This window comes from Eretmochelys imbricata, chromosome 1, assembly GCF_965152235.1.
Source record: "Eretmochelys imbricata isolate rEreImb1 chromosome 1, rEreImb1.hap1, whole genome shotgun sequence".
NCBI lineage: Eukaryota > Metazoa > Chordata > Testudines > Cheloniidae > Eretmochelys > Eretmochelys imbricata.
In genome coordinates this window covers 224751579-224776386 of record NC_135572.1, presented here as the reverse complement: position 1 = coordinate 224776386, position 24808 = coordinate 224751579, and the positions used below count along the sequence as shown (strand labels likewise).

Genomic DNA, 24808 nt, shown 5'->3' with positions numbered 1-24808 from the left:
TCATTGAAACAATTTGGTGAATGCAGCACAAATATGAGAAATGTTTTGGTTAACCTGAATCTTCATTTTACAGAGAAGAAAAGCTTTTCCAAAAATTTACTTCTTTTCTTGTAAACCCTGCCAGCCCATCCCCAAATAGGACACTTCCAGGACCTGTAACAAATCTTGTGCTGTATGTGACCAGTGTAGTGGAATATGGGAGAGTGACTGCATTTAGAACATTTTTGAATTATTTGTGAATTATCATTATTTATTTTAAATCATTTAGCTTCATAATTTTAAAAAAAATCTCAAGGTAATGTGAGCCAATTTTTTTTTGTATAGTTTTCTATAAATTTGTCTCTTTCAGTATTTTGTAATGAGGAACCCCTGGCTTTTCCCATTTTTTAAATAATAATTCATAATATAAACCTCCACAGCTATTCTATGTAATAGGGAAGTAGTGATAATTTGTTACATAGTCTGATCAGAGCAATATCACGTGATAGAAGGTAGCCACTCCTCTCTCCATTATAGGAAAGCACTAATCATTTTTAAATTGTTTGATGTAAGCTGTAACACATGATCTAATACTGCAGCTCCTCTCTGAGTTACAGAAATGGATCCCACCTTTTTCAGTAAGATACAATTCACATTATTGTATCAACCCAGAAAAAACAACTCTGTAAGCTTCAAGGTAGGAATGAGTCCTGTTGCCAGTTCTGGGTGCCACGCTTTAGGAAAGACATGAGTAAATTGGAGAGAGTCCAAAGGAGAGCAACAAAAATAAAAAAACCTGACGTATGAGGAAAGGTTGAAAGAATTGGGCATATTTAGTCTAGAGAAGAGATGGCTGAGGGGAGTACAAGATAACAGTCTTCAAATATGTGCTACAAAGGGAATGGTGATCAGTTGTTCTCCATGTCCACCAAGGGTAAAACAAGAAGAGATTGTCAAGAGAGGTGTGATACCAGGAATAACTTTCTAACTGTAAGGGTAGATAAGCTCTGGCACAGGTTACCTAGGAAGGCTGCGGATTCCCCATTATTGCAGGTTTAAGAACAGTTTGGACAAACACCTGTCCAGGATAGTCTAGGTGTACTTGGCTCTGCCACGTTCTGAGGGGGGTGGATTAGATGACCTCTCAAGGTCCCGTCTAGCCCTACATTTCTATGATTCTGTCCTGTTACAGTGAATCTGTTTTGGCTTTTGCTTTAAAGTTATCCTATGTGCCAAGTGAAATCTGAATTCTAACTTGGCTCCTTTTTCAATACATAGGGACACAAAGAACTGTGAAACACTTCACAAAAAAATTTGACATAAGTGATTTCTAAATGGCTTCAGCTGAAGAAGTATTCACTTTGCTTCCGTCACATTAGTGGAAATGTCCAACTTTATCTTGGGCTGATCTGACAGTTCTGTAAACACAGATTATTTTTCTCAGAATTATGAAGGAGATGAAAATTGGGCTTAAAATAATAGGAGACTAGTAGCAACTTTAGGGAGTGTACTGGGGGGAGGAATAGCTCAGTGGTTGGTGCATTGGCCTGCTAAACCCAGGGTTGTGAGTTCAACCCTTGAGGGGGCCATTTAGGGATCTGGGGTAAAAATTGGGGATTGGCCCTGCTTTGAGCAGGGGGTTCGACTAGATCCCTTCCAACCCTGAGATTCTACAGTCTTGCCCTATTATTTTAAAGAACTGACTAGAGCACCACTGCCCTCTACCTGATGGAATCAGAAATGCTCATCTGCGTTTGCTAGGCTAACAAAAAGTTAGAGCTGGTTGAAAAACAGGATTCTTTTCCCCAGTGAATCTTTCACCAGAAAAAAAAAAATCTAAAAAATATTTGATCACTGCATTTGAATTTCCTGTGAAACTCAACAGCAGATTTGTCACTGAGATTAATTTTGAAAAGACATTTTGAAACAAAACAAAAATGTTCATATTAACCTCAAATGTTGTTTTAGTGTGTGTGTGTGGGGGGGGTGTTCAACTTTTGGATTCTCCCCCTTCCCCCTGCCATACACACACACACACACACACACTTTTAAAAAGTTTTAACCTTTTTCGACTGAAGAAAGAGAGGGAAAGGTTTTTTGAAAGAGAGGAAAAGCCCCTTTTCACACTTGGCTACTGTTTTCCACCTTGCAAAAGTTGGAAAACAGTTATAAAAAGGGGGAAAACCGACTAGTCTCAGAATAAAAATTTGCGGGGGAGGGGTGTGTTCCAAAACCAAAAATTGTTTTGATTAAACCCTCTTTTTTTTCACAACATTTAGTTCATGAGTTTTAGTCAAAACTGTTCTCGTCATCTCAATAAATAACAGGGCTTCTTCCTTCGCTCAAGCCATGGGGGTCTGGGCCTTTGGAGCAAGAGGAGCTGAGTTCTATCCCTACTGTAGCCCTACAGGACTAATCGGCCACAGTGTGTAATGGTGAATTTCTAGGTGGCCCTGCAGTCATTACAATATGTCATTTCAGGGCACTGAGCGCTTTGGCCCTGACTCAGCAAAGCTTGCTTTACTTTAGGCACATGAGTTGTCCCATTGATCTCAAACAGGCTTAAAGTTAAACACTTGGCAGGATTGAGCCCCTACCTCACTTCATTAGCATCACAGCATATTATCAGCACCAGCACCTGGTGTAAAGCTGGAAGTTCTCTCTGTATCACAAGCAAAGCCCATGTTTTACAGTGTGCTAACAGCAACTAATTACAGTGTGCTAACAGCATCTAATCATGGTAGATCACTGCAATATCCTCCCCTTGGGAGTGAGGAGGTAATAACTTCTTAGTAGCTGATTTCCAACTATTATCTGCTGGCTTTATGAGAATTATTGTTACATGAGAATTTGCAAGTCTCCCTCTTTCTCTGATTCACTTCCTTTTCTTTCTTTCTTTCTTTCTTTCTTTCTTTTTCCTCCTCCCCATCTCTCTCCATCACCCCTGCTCAGATGTTTCTGAAACCAGGTGCTCAATATTTCTGCAGGTTCTCACCTTTCTGATTTTTCTTCCCCTTCCCTTTTCCTCCCCAACCGAAAGCCTGAAGGGCTTGAGAAGGAAACGACCTACAACTTCCTGCTCTGTGCAGCTGGTAAGAGCCCTACCCCTCCTGACCTGCTTCTGCAAAGGGAAGGGTGGAAACCCCGGGTGTCCGAGGGGAAGAGCTAACAAGAAGCAGTAATATGGGACTGAAGAAAGTGGGACACCTCCAGCTGGATAACGAGGAAACATTTCCTAACACTGAAGGTCTAGAATGGTACCCAAGGGAAGGGCTGGAAGCGTAGGTCTTAGGGAACGTTCCTGACCCGGGTGCTGGGAAGACGGGCTAGATGGGATTTAATGGGGCTTTCCCCTTCTCTCACTCTGTGATTCCATGGAGTGAAATTACAAACTGGAAGGTGCCAGAGAAAGAGCTGGAGACTACAGTTCCTGTGTCTCGCCAGGTGGTGACACCTCGCTCTATGTGGAGGGCTGGGGTGGCGGGAGAGGGGATCGACTCCTGAGAGGGGAGTTGGAGATGGGTTCACTATAAAGCTATGGAGGAATGGAGCTGCTAAAGGCAGGGAGCCCCTGTGCGGTGCCAGGGGAAAGACAGCAGCAGGGGCAGTGTCCTAGCTCCTGTGCTGGGGTCTGCTCACTGCTACACAGGGGGGGATTTTACTACAAGCCCATCTATGTCACTTTTCCCCAGGAAAAACAGTGCCGCAGCTAATGCCCCTGAAGCTCCCAGAGAACGTGGTGCAGGGCTCGGCCAGAGCCTATTTCTCAGTGCTGGGTAAGTGAGGCAGTCCGAGGAGCCCAGCTGGGGGTGCTGCTGCCGTTCTCTCCCCCTTCCTGATGGTTCTGGTCTCTCTACCCGTTCCACTCCTCACCCCTTTGTGCACCCATCACAGTCCCTCCACTTATCCCCCAGCTGCCCACTGCTGTAGTCTCTTGCTAGCACTTCACCCCTTTTTCTCTCTCCTTCCCCCCACCTCTGCCTCTGGGCCCACGTCTCTAGCTATTCATCCAGCCTAGTGCTCCCATCTGTCCTTCCAGCAGCACACCCTTCACTTTTCAGAGTAACAGCCGTGTTCGTCTGTCTTCGCAAAAAGAAAAGGAGTACTTGTGGCACCTTAGAGACTAACCAATTTATTTGAGCATGAGCTTTCATGAGCTACAGCTCACTTCATCGGATGATGATCACTTCCGATGAAGTGAGCTGTAGCTCACGAAAGCTCATGCTCAAATAAATTGGTTAGTCTCTAAGGTGCCCTTCACTTTGCCTTTCATGTGTCCCTTCTCTCTCAGAGCATATTTCTCTGTCTCCTCCTTTCTCTGGGTTGTGTGTGTGTCTCTCTTTCCCTCCTATTGCCTGTGATCTCACAAGCCTGTTACGGACGTCTCACATTAGCATCCTTGCTCTGCGGTGCACTCTGCCTCCGCAGGCAGGCGGCTGGGCCACACTGACTCCCTGTGTCTCCATCCCCAGGCGATATCCTGGGCACAGCCATGCAGAACCTGCAGCAGCTTCTCCAAATGCCCTTCGGCTGCGGGGAGCAGAACATGGTCCTGTTTGCCCCCAACATCTACGTCCTGGACTATCTGAATAAGACAGGGCAGCTGAGCGAGGAGACCAAATCCAAGGCTGTCGGATACTTAGTCAGCGGTGAGGAGGGACGGGGCTTTTATTTCTTCACTTACTCCCTTCCAAGGTCGTGCTGGGAGCTTTTTGTGTCCGCCTTGCTCAGATAATGCTTCCACTGGGAAGGATGGATGGACTGAGGGGACCACCTGTCTCTCGGGCGGAGCCCACTTGAACCTTCTCAGCCCTGTCATCCCATTGCTCCCCAGTGTGTAGCCCAGTGGTAATTCACTCTTACCCCAGCAAACCAGACTCGGCTTCCCAGGTGGCCTATAAGCCTTTCCTAGCCACCAGTGTATTGGCAGCACTGTCACAACTGACCCCTCATCACACACCTTTGAACCAGGGCCTCTGACACCCCCCCACCCCCCCACGCACCAGAGGAAAGCGGTTCCCTTTCCCAGGAGCTACGCTGAGTAGTTACTCCTTTAATGGTTGGTGTTACAATAGATCACTTCCCAACAGGGGGTGCCATAGCACAGTAGCATGCTTAGATCTAGGGTGACATCTAGGAATGTAGAGAACTCTACTCTCTGGAAGTGCTCGATGGGAGAAGATGGGTCCAAGTGGATGAATGACTGAATGACACAGCCTGGGTGCTGCACTGCACTGGGTGAACTGCACAGGGTGCACTGGGTGCATTTCTGCTGAGGACGTGCAAGGCAGAGAAGAAGAGCTGGGTTGGTTCTGCAGCTCTGGCAGCAGTAAATGGAGCAAAACCTGGTGTCAGGGTTCCCTCCCCACTCTGAACTCTAGGGTACAGATGTGGGGACCTGCATGAAAGACCCCCTAAGCTTATCTCTACCAGCTTAGGTTAAAAACTTCCCCAAGGCACAAATTCTTCCCGTCCTTGGATCGGTATCACTGCCACCACCAAGTGAGTTAGAAAAAGATTTAGGAAAAGGACCACTTGGACTTCCTGTTTCCCCAAAATGTCCCCCCAAGTCCCTTCACTCCCTTTCCTGGGAAGGCTTGAGCATAAACAAGGTGAGCACAGACCAGACCCTTGGGTTTTTAGGACAGATTCTTAAAAACAGAATTTTTATTATAAGGAGAAAAAGTAAAAGAAATGCCTCTGTAAAATCAGGATGGAAAATAATTTTACAGGGTAATAAGATTTAAAACACAGAGGATTCCCCTCTAGGCAAAACTTTTAAGTTATAAAAAAACAGGAAGAAACCTTCCTCTTAGCATAGAGAAAATTCACAAGCTAAAACAAAAGATACTCTAACGCATTTCCTTGCTATTACTTACAGTTTCTGTAATTTTGGAAGTATTGTTCAGTAGGAGCTGGATTACTTGCTTGATCTCTCTCTTTGTCTCCGAAGAGAACAACAAAAGCCCAAAACAAAAACCTTCCCCCTTAGAATTGAAAGTATCTTCTCCCCTTAATGGTCCTTTTGATCAGGTGCCAACCAGGTTAGCTGAGCTTCTTGACCCTTTACAGGTAAAGGAGGGATTTTATGCTGCCCTTTGCTGTATGTTTATGACACGTGGGTTTAAGCCTTGTTTTCACTAGTGGAGATTTGTCTATTTGTAACACATTTAGCTGACTTGTAGTTTTAATACATGTTGATCAAGGTAAACTCTAGGCTCCTCGCTTAGGTTAACTTGACCAGCTAATGTGTGAAACTACATGTACCTTGTCTGTGTTAGGATTTAAACACGTGTTAGCTAGCAATGTTGGTAATGCTCCTTTATTCCTAATGTGAACATGACCTTTGCCAGTAAAGCCAGTAGCCATGACTCTGAACACATGCAGGGCAGAGCTGCTGAGTGACCAGGGGCCCTTTCCACATAGTCACTTTTCACAACAGCCCCACTTTGGGTCACACCTTTGATTATTCCTCATTCTCCATTTCTGCTCCACCCTGTTTTTAATGAGGTTCAGCAATCTTTCAGAGACAGTCTTCCCATTTATTTTAGGTGCTGCAAAGGGATCCTTGAACCTGGTGGTTAGTAGATGCACATCATAACCCTGTTCCCTGTACTTTCATTTAACACCTAATAGAAGACCAAGGCCTCTCTGCTGAGAGACTGAGGCTATTTTTAGGAATGGGAGGCCTGCCTGGCTTGTGTACTCTACATCGGAGCTGCTTCTGGGTCTCAGACTTGATCTAAACCCAGCTTTGTTCCAGTGTAACTATTTCAGTTAGGAGGTAATATTTTACCAAAATAATTTAATCAGTACAACCCGTAGTGTGGATGCAGTTCTACCCCTTTCCGATCTGGGAACAAGCTGTACTGGTATTAGCATTTTTATACTATCGTAACTATATCCACAGTGGAGTATTTGCAGCATTTTAACACTACTGGTATAATTCAAGCAGAATGTTTGTGTGTAGACAGGGCTGAAAATTCTCTTTTCCTGGCTGACGTCTACAGCTGGACTTTATTGCAGTAAAACACAACTTCATTCTCCCTTTCAGGTTACCAGACACAGCTGAAGTACAAACACTTGGATGGCTCCTACAGCACATTTGGGCCACGTTATGGGCAATCAGGGAACACCTGGTAAGATTTCAGTGTTGCTGAATTCTTTCCCTCCTTTTGTTATAACCTGGAGCTTGCCCACTGTTAACAGGTGCTGATCATGAAGGTGTGGAGGAAAGGGGAGGAGCTCTAGAGCTGATGATGTGGGATAAGGCAACTATGAGAGGTGGTAGGGAAGGGAGATCTTCTTTAGTTCATATGGTAGAGGCCTTTGATTTTGGATTAATAACCATTTACAGCCTCCTCATTCCCTGCTCAGCTCAGAGCAGCCTCGGGGCTGTTCTAACTTGCTCCAGTTGGTCACAATCCCTTGAGGACCATACATGAGCTAGGTGTATCCAGAACACTGCACACTCCAGCCACTCACTTTCTGTACCAGGGGCTATAGGGAGGATGGCATAAAAGTGCCAGCCAAAGATTCCCCTGCTGGGTGACTTGTTGGTAGTTTCAGCTCCTTTTATGTTACCTGAGTAAGGTGCAGGGGTCAGAACAGGGCAGAGAATCCATCCCAAAGTCCAGACTGTGGATACTTGACCTTTCTTTAATTATGGGTTTGATCCTCAGCCAGAAAATTTGGCCACCACTGCCCTAAGGATAATGAAGAGGCTGGTAACTGAGGGTGGAGCCATCACAGCCCCTCAATGCTTAGTGCATGCCTTGCCGGGTGAACAAACAGGTTCTGCAGGGAGTGGCAGTGGGCAGCTCTGTAGGGGTTGCTCTTCCCTCTGCCACTACTGACTCTATTGCCCCAGTGTGGTGCTAGGGGGCGCTGTGCTGCAGGGAGCGGGGTGGGTGGCTCAGTAAGGGGCATTCTCCCTCTGAGTGCTGACCCCAGTCTGATGCTAGGGGGCACTGTGCTGCTGTTTTTATCATAAGAAAGTGCAGAGCCAGCGTCCTGGCCATTCCTGGTCACTGAAGATTCTGAGGTCTGTTCTCCCAAGGGTTCTGGACAACCACCCCCTAAACCCACCCCTAAACTGTGCCCCAGCCATTTGAAACCAACACAGGAAGCTAGCTCACTTCCTGTCCTAAAACGGGCAGTTTAGCTGTGCCCTGTCAGACGACTGCTGGGTCTTGCCGCCAGGCTCTGCTGCACGTCAGTAGGTGGCTGAGTGAGCTAATGGTTCCCTGACCCATGGCCACCAGCTCTCCGGCCCCTGCTGCTTCCCCTCAGGATGTCGATGCCCCAGAACCCCACCCCTCCAGCGAGCAGAGGGCATGGGAGGGAGCTCTCACTGCTGCTCACTCTCTGTCGCAGGCTGACGGCCTTCGTCCTCAAGTCCTTCGCGCAGGCCCGCTCTCACATCTTCATCGAGGAGAAGCACATCCAGGACGCCCTGGCCTGGCTCGCTGGCAAGCAGAAGGACAACGGCTGCTTCCGCAGCTCCGGGACGCTCCTGAACAACGCCATAAAGGTGACGTATCTGCCCAGCCAGCTTCCCATGGGCCTCATGGGACCCATACAGGACTCCAGTGACACAGAGAGAGCGTGCAACTCCTCATGGGAACAGCTCAGCCACTGCCGCACATGGGGTTGGGGCAGATGGGATCTACTAAAGGAGGCAAGAGCAGGGGGTACCATACTATACATGGAGCGACCATGAGCAGGGGAAGGGAGAAGAGGAGCAGATACATGGAAGCTACCATAGTGTGGGAAGAACAGGGATGTAGAACACCCCTGGGAGGAGGGGCCAGTGGGCAGGGTTTCAGGGTTAATGTCTCTCTCTGTGGTTCCCTGCAGGGCGGGGTGGACGATGAGGTCACGCTCTCTGCCTACATCACCATCGCACTGCTGGAGATTCCTCTGCCCGTCACTGTACGTACCTGTAACCCCTCAAGCCAGACATAGGCTGCCAACTTGGGGGTCCCCAGCTCCAATCTCGAGAGAGAAGCCTTTAAAAAAGGGGGAAATCCAGTCAGAAAAGACTTAAATTGAGGTCCAAATCTGGGATTGGATTTCCCTGCAGCTTCTCTTCCAGTCCAGGGCACTGGTTCTCTCTCATCTCTAATCCTTTTATATGATCTTTATTTAAAAACTTTTGAGTTGGTGTTTGCTTGATCCTCTCTTACAAGCCTACAGGTCCGAGTTTTACAGATATTTAACACTTGGGTAAATAACACTTAACCCCTTGGCACCAGCCAAATGGGTCCCCATTGAGGGCTGATTTCTGTTCTCCTTCAGTTAGGTCTGCTCCACACCCAGAAGTCACACTGCTAAAAGTTTTATCACCAGCGAGCAACCAAAAAGACTATATTGGTGCAGTGAGTTCACACTGACCACTTGTGCCAGTGTGTTGTGTTCACCTACTATCAGGCCAGATTGGCAAAAGTGTGGTGCATTGTGGGTAGGCATCCCAGTGTCCTCTGTGCCGCTTTCAGTGGCACTGCCTTGTGGGGAAATTTTGCTGCGTAGCTTTTTCTGTGCTTATGGGAAATGTTCATTCAGCATGTGGGAAAAGGTAGCAAGTAGCAGGAATAGCTGTGGCTGTGGAGAATGTGCTGACTGTGTAAAAGCCAGGCGGGCTTCCCAACATTGGGACCCTTTGTTTCAAAAGAGCTGCCAGACCGTCTCTGCTAAAGGCAATGTTGCACTGTGGGACTGCAGTGGGCGACTTCTCTCCTCCCTCAGCTCATGTCTCTCTCCCCATACAGCACTCTGTGGTCCGTAATGCTCTGTTCTGTCTGGAGACGGCTACAGAGCAGGGAGGAAACCACGTGTACACCAGGGCGCTGCTGGCCTATGCCTTTGCCCTGGCGGGGAAGGAGGAGAACCGCAGGGTACTGCTGGACTCGCTTGACAAGGAAGCTGTGAAAGAGGGTGAGAATTCCTGACAGGCCCTTCTCCTGCATCCTACTGGCCCTACATCCCCCATTTGTATGGTGACCATGTGTTGAGAATCATATACAGGTGATCAGAGGGGAAACCACAGCAGAGGAAAGTTAGGAGGGACCAGGACCAGGTAGGAGAATGTTCTTTGACATGAAGAAACAAGATTGAGAGAGAGGCACCCAGGGCCGGCCCCCAACACATTTCTACTCACAGCATGTTGTATCCCTGCCCTTTTAAACTGGGTCATTGGTTGCACCCTTCCATATCCAACCTATCTATTAGGTAAAATGTCAACATTCCCTTTGCATTTGCCGTTTTCCTTGTCCCTGCCTTCCCTCCATTTGCCCCCTTCCTCTACTCCGGAGCTTGTTAGCTTTTCCTCTGTTTGTTTCAGTCTGTTTTCCCCTTTTCTATACCGTGAAATAGCTGGTCTCTCCCTTCTTTTCCTCATGCTCTTTTCCTCCTTCCCCCAAGTCTCCAAATCTTTCTCCTGCCTCCCACACCAAAAGTTCTCACATACTCCCTACTTCCCAGCCCACAAAATCACAGGCATACTGTCCTGCTGCCTTGCACCCCCCAAATCTCTCTCCCCCCACACACACTGCAGCCTGCCCCAGGCACAAAGTAATGCACAAGCACGTGCAAGGTTGCCCCAGGATCCACTCACACACACAGGCTCCTTCTCCCCCACCCGAAAGCCATTCACACATACTCGCAAGCTGCCCACAATCCTAGTGCACATGGGACTTGTCATGCAGGGTCCCAGCACACGCACACTCCAAGTTCCCTTCCCCTCACAACAGACACTTGGGTTCTCTGTCCCCTGCCTTAGCCCCCACAAACACAGAGTCTCCCCCACAATTTTCTCCTCCCCCAGCACCACACTCATAGGCCTTATGCAGGTGAGGAAACTCACTGTGTTAGAAAATGCATTAGCTCATACACTGCTAAAGATGACTCAGTACCTAGTCTACACAGGGTCAGATGGGGTGAAAAACAGCAGCTGGTTGTGGCCAACCCAATCACATTAGCTGCCTGTGGCTCACCTGAGGGCACCCCATAGCTTAAGTTTACAAACAGCAAATGAATTTACAAGTCCAGCCATCCCTGTCTATGCTAGGTGCCAAGTCATGTTTACCAGTGTGCTGCTTAATGCATTTTCTTTTCTAACACAGAGCATTTCTCCAGGGTAGATGGAGCTTCAGGCCTTGTCTACGCACATGTCTTACTGCTGTATCTGTACTGGTATAGTTAAAGCGGTGTGACTCCCCCAGTGTGGACACAGTTATAGCAGTGTGAAGGTGTTTATACTGATAGAACTGTTCCTGTTGAGATCTATCCTGCTTTGAGCAGAGGGTTGGACTAGACGACCTCCTGAGGTCTCTTCCAACCCTAATTTTCTATGATTCTATCAGTATAAGTGAGCCGTAGCTCATGAAAGCTTATGCTCAAATAAATTGGTTAGTCTCTAAGGTGCCACAAGTACTCCTTTTCTTTTATCAGTATAAGTGTAACCCTTCTGCCCATCAGACTTGGCAGCAACAAGGGCCAGGTTCAATATCTAGAGGTTCCTTTTCAATAACACAGTGCAAAACTGGCTCGAGCCCCTACCCAGTGACCTGGGACAATTACATACCACCCCCCTGGGCTCCTCTAAGAGGCAATACTTCCCCTCTCGCAAGCACAGAGTCTGAGTGTAGCAAAAGCCTTTTAATAAAGGAGGGAAACAATGCGGCATGAAACAGGATTCATAACAAACCATGAGCAAAAGATCCACCCCCCAGGTAAGTTTTGGTAGTGCCCTTTTGGCAACCCAAAAGTCATCCCACTCACAGTTTCTGTCCTTAGTCACTGCAGCCCCCAGAGTTCAGAAGTTCATCTGCAGAGTTTACCTCCCAGCCTGGGTGGAAGGGAGGATAGGTATGGAGGAACCTTACATGCTCTGCTGCTTGGTTGATGGCCAACTGCCACACCTCTGTGGGGTTCTGTTGCAGTCTTCACAACCAGCCATCTGCTGACCAATATGTCTTTAGGCCCCCTTACATAACACAGCTCTCAGTGATTTTACTGTTGGTAGAGGATCCTCATTGCTGGTGTACTCAGAACCACTAGCCCAAAGTAAGTCTAATGCTTAGACCTAGGTGTCATCAATTGCAGTATGTAACAAAACTCCTAATAGAGTCAAAATTAGCTCTGTTATTACACAGTGGAGAGAAGAATGATCAAAATGGTCTTTGGGGCCCTTAAACAGGGCCTACACTGCCAGGCACAAATTCCTGTCCCCAATCTCTATCCATGTACTGGGCTTTGGAACCCATGTCCCTTGCCTAGCAAGTGCTCCTTAGTTGAGGGCTCATCCCTCCATCCTAAAATGCCAAGTACAGTTCTACTGTCCTTGATTTACATAACCAGGATAACAACACTTTATTATTTCTGCCCCAATTACAAAGAGACTGGGGCCACAGCAGCCAAAGTGACCCACAGCACCCACAGCAGCCAAAGTGACCATTTGGGCAAGCAGTCCATCATGCTAGGCGGGGTGGGTGTGCCCATGCAAATGAGATCAGCCCCTGAAGTCGTTTTCCACAGCTCACCACCAGATGTCAGGGTAGAGCTCATTCTGACTTTGCTTACAAAAGGAACCTTTATGCTGGTATAACCGTGCCCAGACTAGAGGTACTAGTAGAAAAGTCACAGCCCTAGCCAAAATAGTTGTCGTGGCACAGAATCTGGCCAGGTCTTAGAGGCGTCTTCTCTCCCTTCCACCCTCCTTGAATGTCTCTCCCTCCCTTTCCTGCCCTCCTCCCTAGGATCTCTCATCCAAGGTTTTTCTTTCCTTCTCCCCTGGTTTCTCCTTCCCTCTCCCTCTCCCCACTCCTTTGGGTCCAGGCTGTCTCTACCCTCCTCTCCCCCTTTGCCTCAGGAGGATTCCTGTTCCGCTTCCCCCCGCCCCCGCCACCGGACTGTTGCCCATTTTGAGGAGGGAGTCTGTTGCAGGGGGAGGAAGCATCTCAGTGGCATCTAGCTTCCTCCACCCCCCGCAGGCTCTGCTGTCTACAGTAGCCCAGGAGCGGGCCAGCACCGAGAGCAGCTCAGGGGGCAGTAGGTGAGGCAGAGGATGGTTTGGTCCAAGGGGCATTACGTGGTGAGAAGCATCAAGGGGCACATTTTAGGATACTAGCAGATGCCTTAGAGCTCCCCAGACAGAGGGGGCATCACCAGGGCACAGCGAGTTGGGGCTGAGTCCCCTTTCCCTAGGGCTAGTTCCTGGGGACGGTTTGATGGTGGCTTTTTTTAAAAAAAAGGCGCTGAAATATTCATGTAAAGACAAAGGAAACTTTTAAAAAACATGAGTTGGGGCCAGGGCTGCCGGTGCCTGACTTTGCAGTGACACAGGTGTATCTGGGGGGTCCCCCGACACCTCAGTGCTGTGAGTGAGCATATCCTGAACCCCTGAATAAATGGTACCATTCCCACTGAGCAATAGCACAGCTCTGCCAGTGTCTTCGCTGGCTCCGCTCCACTCCTCACTCCAAGCGCTGCTCCTCGCTCTGGACACTCGTTCCATGGGAGCGATGGCCCCTGGTCCGCACAGAGTGACATCTGCTCCCTACAGCAAGAGACAAACGAAGAGGAGAAGCCTGATGTTTGGACTGATCAAATGAAAAAAATACATCATTCCGGGGGGGCCCAAAAAAGGGTCCTGGTGTCCCAGGAAATCCCAGGAAGAACTGGGACTGTGCTGGTAAGAGAAGGATTTATGGGCTCTTCACGCCGCTGGAGTGGGGTGTGACCGTCACTGCTGTAACCCTTTGGCCTTGAGCGCCTGGGGCCACTTAGTGACCTCACATTTTTTGGATCAAAAAGCCCAATAAAGGCTGCTACTGTCCATTCCTGGGATGTCCCTTTATAAGATAAAGGGGATGTAGGCACAGAGGTGGCAGCCTGATTAGTTGCTGAGTGTTCATACCACAAGATTTGTATAAATGCACTAGACCAGCAAGTGAGGGACTATTTAATCCTTTCACGTCTCATACCAATATGCCAGACTAGCACGGGGGGCTCTGTTCTCCCACCCGCAGCAGCAGCAGGTCAATAACCCCCTTAGAAATGGCATGTACTAAGCATCTGTATTTCCTTCTCTCCCTTCTCCCATTGCAGATGGCTCCATTCACTGGCAGAGGCCCGGGAAGGAGCCGGAGGCAGATCTCCCCTTCTATCACCCCCGTGCTCCTTCTGCTGAGGTGGAGATGACGTCCTATGTGCTCCTCGCTTACCTCACCACGCAGCCGGCACCATCCCAAGGAGATGTGTCATTAGCAGCTCAAATTGTAAAGTGGATCAGCAAACAGCAGAATCCCAATGGGGGCTTCTCCTCCACCCAGGTGAGCTGTTCCCATCCCCAGCCTGAGACACCCAGGGCAGGAGGGACAGGCAGACAGGAGAGGGCAGGAGACAGATAAGCTACCCGGGAGACGTGGGAGGCTGCCCTGAGGAGCGGGCAGTCCCCTCACTGTACAGTTTAGATCATGGGTTAGGCACAGCATGGAGCATAGTTACATCCGATCCCCACAGGTTCCGGCAGGCTAATGATGCTGGAGACTGGACAAATGATGCTCCTGTGTACGGAAAGCAGAAGATTCGCCCTGAGCACCTACGCGTGCAGTGCCATCCCCAGCACTGACCCCATCCAGCCAGGTCAATTCAGCTTGAGAGCTGAGGCCTCTCCAGAGAAGCAGTAGCAGCCAGTCACTTCCGGACACACCCGGGCGGAAGCACCATCCTGAGTGACAACCAAACAGGAGGCGCCACCTCCTGCTTTGAGCAGGTGCAGGCCACGCTGGTGCTTGGAGGCTGGGACCTCTCGGAGTGACCTCTCTGACCAGTCATTGGCCCCATGTTCCACCATTTCCCTGGTTGGCTTGATACCCACAGGGCTTTCTCATACTCCATTACTGAGCCTCCTGGCTGCCTCGCCATGGTCCTCTCTGAGCCATTTCACTTGGTCTGTCTGTCGTGAGCTGCCTCTTCAGGCAGGGTGTCTTCAGGGGAGAGTGGGTGATATCTTCCCCCAGCTCCTTTCAGTGGAGTATCAGAGATACCAGATCCCCAAGGTTCCCAGGTTAGACACCTGGCTGCTTTCAATGGGAGATAGGTGCCTAAATACCTTGGAGGATCTGAGCCCAAGGGAATAGGGAGCATGGCACGTGCTGGTGATGGGGAGAGAATGGGTGGAAATGGGAAAAGCCGACCTTTCTGTCTCCCTTCTCCACCTGAGCAGGGCATTAGTGTGTTGGAGGAGCTGGCGGGATGGGACTCCAGGCCCATGGAAACGGCTAACTTATCCCCTTGGGTGCCTGGGCCCATCTCTTGTCTGGCAGGACACAGTGGTGGCGCTCCAGGCCCTGTCCCTATACGGAGCGTCTACCTATGCCAAGAGCGGAGGAGCGTCCACAGTGACCCTGCAGTCCACAGGGAATTTCCAGGCCCAGTTCCAGGTGGATCACACGAACCGTCTGCTGCTCCAGCGTATGGCACTGCCAGAGGTGCCAGGGGATTACAGCACAGTGGTGACAGGAGAAGGATGTGTCTATGTGCAGGTGAGGGCCTTGGGGCAGAGAGAGAGGGAGACGCTGCTGCTGCGGGGATCCTGTCTCATTCCCATGGAGATGGCACGGTGCGTGGGCTGGGGAGGGAAGGAGGGAAGGAAAAGAGAGGAAGAGATGGGGGAGAGGAGGAGGAAATAGGAAAGAGGTGTGAGGAGGAGAGAGAGTTGACAGAGAGAGTTGGGGAATGGGGAGAGAGAGAAAAGAGATAAAGAAAAGAATGAAACTGAGCAGAGGGAAGGAGACAGAGGAAATGGACAGATGGACAGACACAGAGAACTGTGTATTCTCTTCCAGACCAGCCTGAGGTACAATGTGCTCCCCAAGCCGGGTGAGGCGCCATTCGCGCTGGAGGTGCACACGGTCCCTGAGACGTGTGACAGCACCAGGGCTCAGAGGACCTTTGACATCGCCATAAGCATCAGGTAACTCCCCTCACAGGGCCAGGCCTTCCTGAGCAGCCTTAGGGCTGGGGACAAGTCACTCCAAGAGCTCCCAAAGGGGAGGGGAAACCCCAGAAAAGTAGATACAAATCAATATGTTTCCAAAAATTAAAAATGTATTTTTACATTAAATCATGGTATTTTCTTAATTGCAATTGCTCTTTTCAATGTCAATCAGATTTTGTACTTCTGTATTGCCAGCTCTCCCCCCGTAAATTGTTACAGTGATTGTTTTGTGCTTGTTTCTTTAAGAGTATGTCTACACTACGAAATTAGGTCGAATTTATAGAAGTCGGTTTTTTAGCAATCGGTTTTATATATTCGAGTGTGTGTCCCCACAGAAAATGCTCTAAGTGCATTAACTCGGCGGAGTGCTTCCACAGTACCGAGGCTAGAGTCGACTTCCGGAGCGTTGCACTGTGGGTAGCTATCCCACAGTTCCCGCAGTCTCCGCTGCCCGTTGGAATTCTGGGTTGAGATCCCAATGTCTGATGAGGCTAAAACATTGTCGCGGGTGGTTCTGGGTACATATCGTCAGGCCCCCACTCCCTCCCTCCCTCCGTGAAAGCAAGGGCAGACAATCGTTTCGCGCCTTTTTTCCTGAGTTACCTGTGCAGACGCCATGCCACGGCAAGCATGGAGCCCGCTCAGCTCACTGTCACCATATGTCTCCTGCGTGCTGGCAGACGTGGTACTGCATTGCTACACAGCAGCAGCAACCCATTGCCTTGTGGCAGCAGACAGTGCAATAGGACTGGTAGCCGTCATCGTCATGTCCGAGGTGCTCCTGGTTGCCTGTGTGAGATCGATCAGGAGCGCCTGGGCAGACACGGGCGCAGGGACTAAATTTGGAGTGACTTGATCAAGTCATTCTCTTTAGTCCTGCAGTCAGTCCTATTGAACTATCTTATGGTGAGCAGGCAGGTGATACGGATTGCTAGCAGTCCTATTGCATCATCCTCCGCTGGGCAGGCAAGAGATGAGGATGGCTAGCAGACCTATTGTACCATCTTCTGCCGAGCAGCCATGAGATGTGGATGGCATGCAGTCCTTCTGCACCGTCTGCTGCCAGCCAAAGCTGTAAAAGATAGATGGAGTGGATCAAAACAAGAAATAGACCAGATTTGTTTTGTACTCATTTGCAAACCCCCCGCCCCCCGTCTAGGGGACTCATTCCTCTAGGTCACACTGCAGTCACTCACAGAGAAGGTGCAGCGAGGTAAATCTAGCCATGTTATCAATCAGAGGCCAGACTAACCTCCTTGTTCCAATAAGAACAATAACTTAGGTGCACCATTTCCTATTGGAACCCTCCGTGAAGTCCTGCCTGAAATACTGCTTGATGTAAAGCCACCCCCTTTGTTGATTTTAGCTCCCTGTAAGCCAACCCTGTAAGCCGTGTCGTCAGTCGCCCCTCCCTGCGTCAGAGCAACGGCAAACAATCGTGTACCTGAGTTGAGAGTGCTGTCCAGAGCAGTCACAATAGAGCACTCTGGGATAGCTCCCGGAGGCCAATACCGTCGAATTGTGTCCACAGTACCCCAAATTCGACCCAGCAAGGCCGATTTAAGCGCTAATCCACTTGTCAGGGGTGGAGTAAGGAAATCGATTTTAAGAGCCCTTTAAGTCGAAAAAAAGGGCTTCATCGAGTGGACGGGTGCAGGTTTACATTGATTTAACGCTGCTAAATTCGACCTAAAGTCCTAGTGTAGACCAGGGCTAAGAACTTCAGTAACATCCTTAGTATGAGAGAAACACAAACTCAGACACAAAACTGCCCGGCCAGTAGCCCTTTCTGTATCTGCAACCACCACTACCCTCCCATTGAGTGAACTGCCCCCAGTCACAGGAGCTGAATGCTTTGACCTGGCCATTCTTCTTCAGCGGGATTTGCAGTCTGAGTTCAATCAGACTTGTGCTCCTAAATCACTTTGGTGCTTTTACAAAGCCCACCCTTAGATGCCAAAATATGGGCTTAGGAGTGTATATAAAGAAGCTCACAGTTGCTTTGTATTGAAATAACTTCCCAGGGCTAACACTAAACCAGTTTGGATCTGAAGTGACAGAAATTCTATCCCAATAAAACCAATGTTTTTAATAATAATAATAATTAATACAGTTTTAGCCCCTGATGCTGCAAACATTTCTGCACATGCTCCAGTTTCCTCACCTGTGCCTCTGTTCATGTGACTGGAACTAGGTACCTGCTAAAAAGTTTGTAGGAACAGCACCTTCACTTCCAATATTTTGGTTTTTGTGTGCAGAATTTTTGTAAAATTCAAATAGGATCCCCTAGCAGTAGCAGCATTTAGAAACACCAGCTTTATAAGTTAGTTCAGCACACACTGTAATCTAAAGTTTTAATTGCGCAAACCTTTACACTGATTTTTCAAAACCTGACTCACTTATAAATCAATTATATTTTTAAAAAATCAAGTTATTTAAATTGCTCCCTCTTCCTGCCCCCACCAATGATGGGCGTATTTTAACTAAACCCCTTATTGGATGGGAAGCCTTGTGCTTGAGGGACTTTCAGCAAACTTACATGCTCCAGGGCAGAACTGAGGGACATTGGCAGAGCTGTGTGGGGAAACCAGGACTGGAATAGCAGGGGGCTGCAGGGCAGCGATGAAAGGTAGTGGCAGGACAGGGGGCCAGTGAGGGTGTGAGGTGCTGCAGCTCAGGGTTGAGGTGCATCAGCTCTGTGCTGAGATGTATTAAACTTTGTTTCATTTCCCGCTTGGTCTCCCAGATACACAGGGAAACGCCCTGTCTCCAACATGGTCATCATTGACGTTAAGATGCTCTCAGGATTCATCCCTGTGAAGACATCAGTGAGGAAGGTAACGGCCCATTCTGTGTATGGGCCACAGCCAAGGGTATCTGCCCCACACCCAAGTGGAATCCAGCTCCCCACAACCCCAACCAGTGGGCATCCAGGGCATTTTGCCTCCAACCCCACTTGAGGGGTATCTGGCCCCAGGTCAACTCCAAACCCCAACCCCTCATTTGCAGCCTGGCCACTCCCTAGTCCCTTCTCCAGCATCAGGCTCCCCCCCCCCTCGGCCCTTGTCTCCGTCTCTCTGACCCCATCTCTTCTTTCTGACCCTCCCCTGATCCCCCACTCCTTCCCCATCCTGTCCCATCCCCCTGAGCTCCCACTCAGTGATTCCCTGGTAAACTGTTACGCACAGGGGGAGCAGGCTCGGCTGGAGGCACCTCACAGTCTCCCCTGGAGGGGGCAGCGTTCCTGTAAGGGGAAGTCAGGCTGGGCTTGCAGGGTGCTTGGGAGAGAGAGTGAGGAGCCTCCATCTCCCTGTGCCCCTCTCTGCTCCCCCAATTCTAACACCCCCACCCCCCCCACACACACACTGAAACTCCTGAGCCCACCCCAGGCCCTACATCTCCTCAGGGAGACCCAGATGGTGGGAGGTGCCCCTTCAGGGGCCCTGAGGTGAGATCTCACCATCTTAATGAAGCCTGTGAGAACAGGGAAGGCAGTGCTCACAGCCACAACCCTCCACTCTGGGGACAGGTCAGACACTGAGCTGATGCTGCACTTGATAGAGACTCAGGGTGACTTAGGGTTGCCAGATATTTCAAAATGACAAGCCCAAATGAGTCTCAAAACAAGCTCCAAATGCACCACTCCTTGAACAACCAACCATAAGCACTGAGGATGTATTTCTCCTACCTTCCCCCACATAACATCCCCACACACACACACTGCAACACCCTCCACACTCTTAGCCAAACCGGATGATCCCCGGTGGAAGGTAGCCCAGTCGGGACCTGCCCACCATGGGGCTGACTCATTAGAAGAGCCGTGCACCCACCCATGGGGATGGACTGCCTGGTCAGGACATTGGCCCCAGGTCCAGCCATACAGCTGCCAGCACCTCTAAGCAAGAACCTCCTAACACAAACCCCTGTGCCCAGTCATTGTAGGAGGACTCTGGCATGGATAAGGGTGACTCCAAGTGCCAGTGAGGCACGGAGGGAGCCTGGTTTTTGCTGGCTGGGGTCCTGAGTCTTACCTGGAATATCAGAGTTCTGGGAGTCCAGGCTACTGCTCCTCTAAGTCCTCTCTGTCTGCTGAGCTGTCTCCCAATCCATCCTGGCTTTCTGCCATGGTCACAGTCTTTTTGCTGCCACTGGCCAGCCGCAGGCAGGGTGCCACATGGTGGGCAGCATGGTGGATGGTGGCAGCATGGTCCCTGGGTCAGGTTTTGGAAATCAGATGCTCTCAATCTGAGGCACTTTACACCTCAGTCCACTAGGTGGGTAGGGCCACACTAGAGACTCCACTCATTCCTTTAATGCACCAGCATCCCATTCCTTAGGACTCTGGGGTAGTTTGAAGAGGGGCCCAGTAACATCCTGCTTCTCTCCCTTGGCTGCTGGCAGCTGGAAGGACATCACCACATCCACCGCACAGAACTGAGCACCAACCACGTGCTGCTCTACATGGAGCAGGTAAGCGGCCACATGGGGCCAGGATGGGCCAAGGAGAGAGTCACCCGCAACATACCCGCGATAGAGGCACTGAATGGAGGAAATCTCCCAGGCCAGGGCAAGGAAAGACAAACCCATGTATCCCCCGCCAGCTGCTGCTGCTCCTCAGTATTTCCCTTCAGCACTTTCTGCTCCCCCAACATACAGAGCCTACGGGTACCAGGGAGAGCGGCACGTACCCGGGGGTTGGGGGGCAGGGCTTCTCCCTCCTCCCCCAGGGCCTGATCCCTGCCAGGCCCTGCAGCCAAGGGGGGCAGATGCTGGACCTGCAAGATCATGGGTGGGGGAGCAATGGGGGTACATAGGAGAGATAGGGAAGGAGGGGGTGAAGTGGCTCAGAGCATCCTCCTGAATCTCGTCTGTTTCCCCCCCACACCTCAGGTGAGCAATGTGACTCAGAGTTTCTCCTTCACGGTGGAGCAGGACTTCCCCGTGCAGAGCCTGAAGCCGGCGCTGGTGAAAGTCTATGATTACTACGAGACGGGTGTGTGTGGGGGCAGGGCTGGGGGGACGTTAGCCACCATGGGCCTGTCATAGGGAGGGGAGAGGCCACAGTCACAGCCACAGGGGGACCCGCTGGGCTCAGGGTTGTGTTTGGCCTCGTTCTCTTGATGATCCACCTCCCCACCCCTGGGCTGCCTCCTGAGGGTGGGGACAGGCCTGGGGCTGAGCTGAGAACCTCACGCCAGCGGTGCCTGCTCAGCGACTGCCCGGGCAGGTTCAAGGGCAAACCCCATTCCCTTCTCCTCCTGCTTCCAACCTGAACGGCCCTGCCGCCACCATCCCTGACACTGGTTTGCCCCACGCAGACAGCGTCCCCCTCTCATCTCTGGACACAACAGGCCCATCTCAGCAGCGTCTCCCCTCTCCCAGATGAGAATGTGGGGCACACAGGGATTATGGGCGAGGGATCATATTCCACTGGCCTCGTGCTCGCACCATGAGCCCAGACCCCTCCCGCACTGTAGAGGGAAGGTGCCAACCCAGGGATCTGGGAGGGTCTTGGGTTCAGATCCTGCCCTGAGATCGCAGCTCTGGGGGTGACCTGGGGGAGGCACATTCGCTCCTCCGCTCCCAGCTAGGACATTGGGTGACAAAACCGCCGTTGGGTTGCCGTTGGGCTGTGGTCGTGAGTCAGGCAAGGTGCAAACGGACATAGGACACCTGACACAGACCCTCTGGAGATGCCTGTTGCGCTGTAGCCTTGGGGTAACCGTTGCCATCCTCCCATGGAGCCCAGCTGAGGTTCCCCCAGTGCCCCTGGAGAGAGGGCTCCCTCCCCTCCTCCCTGAGATCTCTGGTGCGGTGCCAGCTCTCTGCCGCAGGGCCTGGTGGAAGTGTGAGGAGTCCTGGTTGGGTCTCACACAGCCCTGATCACATCTCCCTTCCCTTGTGTCTTCCAGATGAATTTGCCATCGCTGAGTACAGTGCCCCCTGCAGCAAAGGTAGCGTATGAAGAGTCATTACCTCCCCTCGTCCTGTTCACAGCACCCCCAGATCTACTCCCCGCTGCGAGAGCTCAGCTCCAGGCAGTGCATCCCCCGTGCACTCAGAGCTGGTGGCTTTTTTCCCCTGCACAGGGGTTTGTTGCCTGCACTGATGGCGTCTTTGCTTATTCCGGGGGATAGATGCTCCATTCACCCCGCAGCCTCTGCCTCATGAGCCCTATGGAAATTGGGCCATTGCAATGGTTTGTGAGAGGCTCTTCCTGGGGCGGGGCGAGGGCTCCAGCCCAATCAGAGCCAACAAGTCCCTGCCATCTCACTGGGCAGCTTGTTTCTGTGAAGCTTTCAGAGATGGGCTGTCTGGGCTCGGATCAAATAAGAACTTGAGGCCTCTCAGCCTGTCCTGTAAGCTCAGATTCTTTACCCCTCTCCCCAGCAGTTGGGTCTGAGCTTCCTGCTTCTGGCTAGGATCAGAGGAGCCAAAATATCTGTGACAGGGAGGATCAGAGAGTGAATGAAAGAACCAAAGCACAGGAGAGCCAGGCAGACAGAGGAAGGGAGGGTCTCCCAGCAGCAGGACTCAGCAGAAGCCTCCTTCTCCCAGCCCTTGTTCTGCAGGACTGAGAGGCCCAGGGAAGGATCTCAGCATCCAAGGGCTTCTCTGGACTTCATGCCCCTGGTGCTGATCCACAGGCAGGTGCTCAGTCCCAATGCAGGGAGCTCCCTTCCCTCCCGTGGGCACTGATGGCTCTGGTGTAAATGGATTCACTCCATTCTGTGCTGGGTCCCATAGGAACAAAGGGGCAGGGAGAGGACGTGCTCCCCAGATCAGCACCTCGCCGCTGTTCCCTCTAAGCTGTGTGTGTGCACCCACAGATCCTAAACCCCACGCACATGGCAAAACACCGTGCGCACAGATTTGCGCAGAAGAAATTTTTTGTGCACACGGCCTGTCAAAAATTAGAGGGAACATTGCACCTCGCTCCTAAAGCAAATGTCCGAGCTGAGCCTATGCATCCTGTGGCCCCAGGTCCATCCCTGCTCTGCAGTGTCAGACATGGCAGAGATGCTTCCAGGCAAACCCTAGGCTGACACAGCCTGCGCTGGATCCTGTGCTGCAACTCCCCAGCGCTATGAGACGCTCCGTGTGGAGGCAGATGAGGCAAGGCCCTGTCCCTGGTAGGGAGAGATCAGGGCCGTGGAATCTCCCGCCTGGGGCCCTGGCAGGGCTCTGCTCCCTGCGGCAGAGCAGTTGTGCCCAGCCCTGGATGTGTGTTGCTGGCTCTGTGCCCAAGCCCAGGGGAGGCCTGGGCAGTCTCTTCTCTAAATCCCTCCTGTTCCCGCTCCTTTCCCCCTCACAGTGGGAGCCGAGCAGAGCAATGTGTGAGGGATGGAGTCGTGTTCTGAGCCTCCTACGTCCCACCCGCTTAGCCTCTGCGCAGGCTGAGGTGGTTGGAGGGAGCGACAGAGAGAAAACAGCCGCAACAAGAGGGAAACAAACATTACAAATAAATGAATTCACCACCCTGACCAATGGCTCCTGGCCTCTCTGTTCCCAACCCCCTTATCCCTGCTCAGCCCCAGGACTTCTCAGGCCAACATGTGTCCCATCCAGCTAGGGCTCTGCCCTGCACAGCCAGCCAGGGGGAAAGGGTCTGTGGAAAAAGATCTGCTAAGCACCATTGTGTCCAGTAGCCCTCACCTTTTCCAGTTAGCGACTAGTACGGGATTGTTCCTTACTTGTAAACATGAACTGTGAGACTGTAGATGCTCTCTGCCCACTATGGGATGGAAACAGAAATACTCAGCTGTGTGCCAGGGCCTGATACAGCTAACATGTAACGGGGTCTCCTTTGGATGAAGTAGTCAAGGCCTGGGGGTTTGGAACACCAGCCTGTAAGTTCCATCCCTGCTGCTCCCATGAAGTGCCACCGGCCACAGCATGTAGCATTGTGACAAGTGGTTTGTCCTAGAATTGAATGGCATGTTCCAGGGATTTATATAATACTAGTTGTAAGTGCCTCAGCTAATGGGACTTCTGACCCCCTTCCCTTTGGGAAAGTACTCCACAGTCTGGGAGCCCCTTCACAGAAAAAGTTTCCTGAAATGCTCCCCTTTTCTTGGTTTCAGCCCATTTACACCTAATTTTATCTGTTCAAGTCTCCTAAATAATGTCCCCTCTTCTTTTGGTATTTACCCTTTTTAAATGCATGTAGTGAATTATTATGCCTTCTAGTTATTCATTATTTATCCAAACTATGCATATTTAATTCTTTCAAAGTCCCTTTGTAAATTGCTTTATTCAGCCCTCTCTCAGCATGTCTGTCCTAGGAGTAAAAAGAAAAGGAGTACTTGTGGCACCTTAGAGACTAACCAATTTATTTGAGCATGAGCTTTCGTGAGCTACAGCTCACTTCATCGGATGCATACCATGGAAACTGCAGCAGTTTATATACACACAGAGAATATGAAACAATACCTCCTCCCACCCCACTGTCCTGCTGGTAATAGCTTATCTAAAGTGATCATCAAGTTAGGAGTGTTCTCTCTGAACAAAGAAAACCCTGCATCCGATTCTCTGGCTTTTCACCTTTTTTCACGTGTCCTTGACTAGGTCTACTCCCCTCGTGCTGTAGTTATACTGACCTAACCTGCAGTGTAGACAGCTCTATGTTGACAAGGGAGCTTCTCCTGTTGACATAGCTAATGCCTCTTGGGGAGGTGGATTAACCACATGACAGGAGAAGTTCTCTCTTTGGCATAGTAGTGTCTTTACTAAAGTGCTACATTTGCACTGCTGCAGTGCTTTACATGAAGATAAGTGCTTTGTCTCCTACTGTGATTCCCCATTATCACTGACTAACGGTCCCAT

The 24808-nt window shown here is 50.6% G+C and overlaps 1 protein-coding gene across 1 annotated transcript in view; it reads left to right on the top strand.

Moving 5' to 3' along the window:
• The window catches only part of LOC144259202 (alpha-2-macroglobulin-like), a 57784-nt gene extending 34461 nt beyond the window's left edge, over positions 1–23323 (top strand). The window contains exons 22-36 of the mRNA XM_077807387.1: positions 3020–3071; positions 3672–3755; positions 4452–4628; positions 7034–7118; positions 8356–8512; positions 8839–8913; positions 9750–9915; positions 14089–14312; positions 15309–15527; positions 15831–15958; positions 18729–18819; positions 20384–20452; positions 20873–20975; positions 21895–21936; positions 23298–23323. Coding sequence (XP_077663513.1) covers positions 3020–3071; positions 3672–3755; positions 4452–4628; positions 7034–7118; positions 8356–8512; positions 8839–8913; positions 9750–9915; positions 14089–14312; positions 15309–15527; positions 15831–15958; positions 18729–18819; positions 20384–20452; positions 20873–20975; positions 21895–21936; positions 23298–23323 — 1698 coding nt within the window. The remainder of the gene's footprint in view (positions 1–3019; positions 3072–3671; positions 3756–4451; positions 4629–7033; positions 7119–8355; positions 8513–8838; positions 8914–9749; positions 9916–14088; positions 14313–15308; positions 15528–15830; positions 15959–18728; positions 18820–20383; positions 20453–20872; positions 20976–21894; positions 21937–23297) is intronic.
• The last annotated feature ends 1485 nt before the right edge of the window (positions 23324–24808 follow it).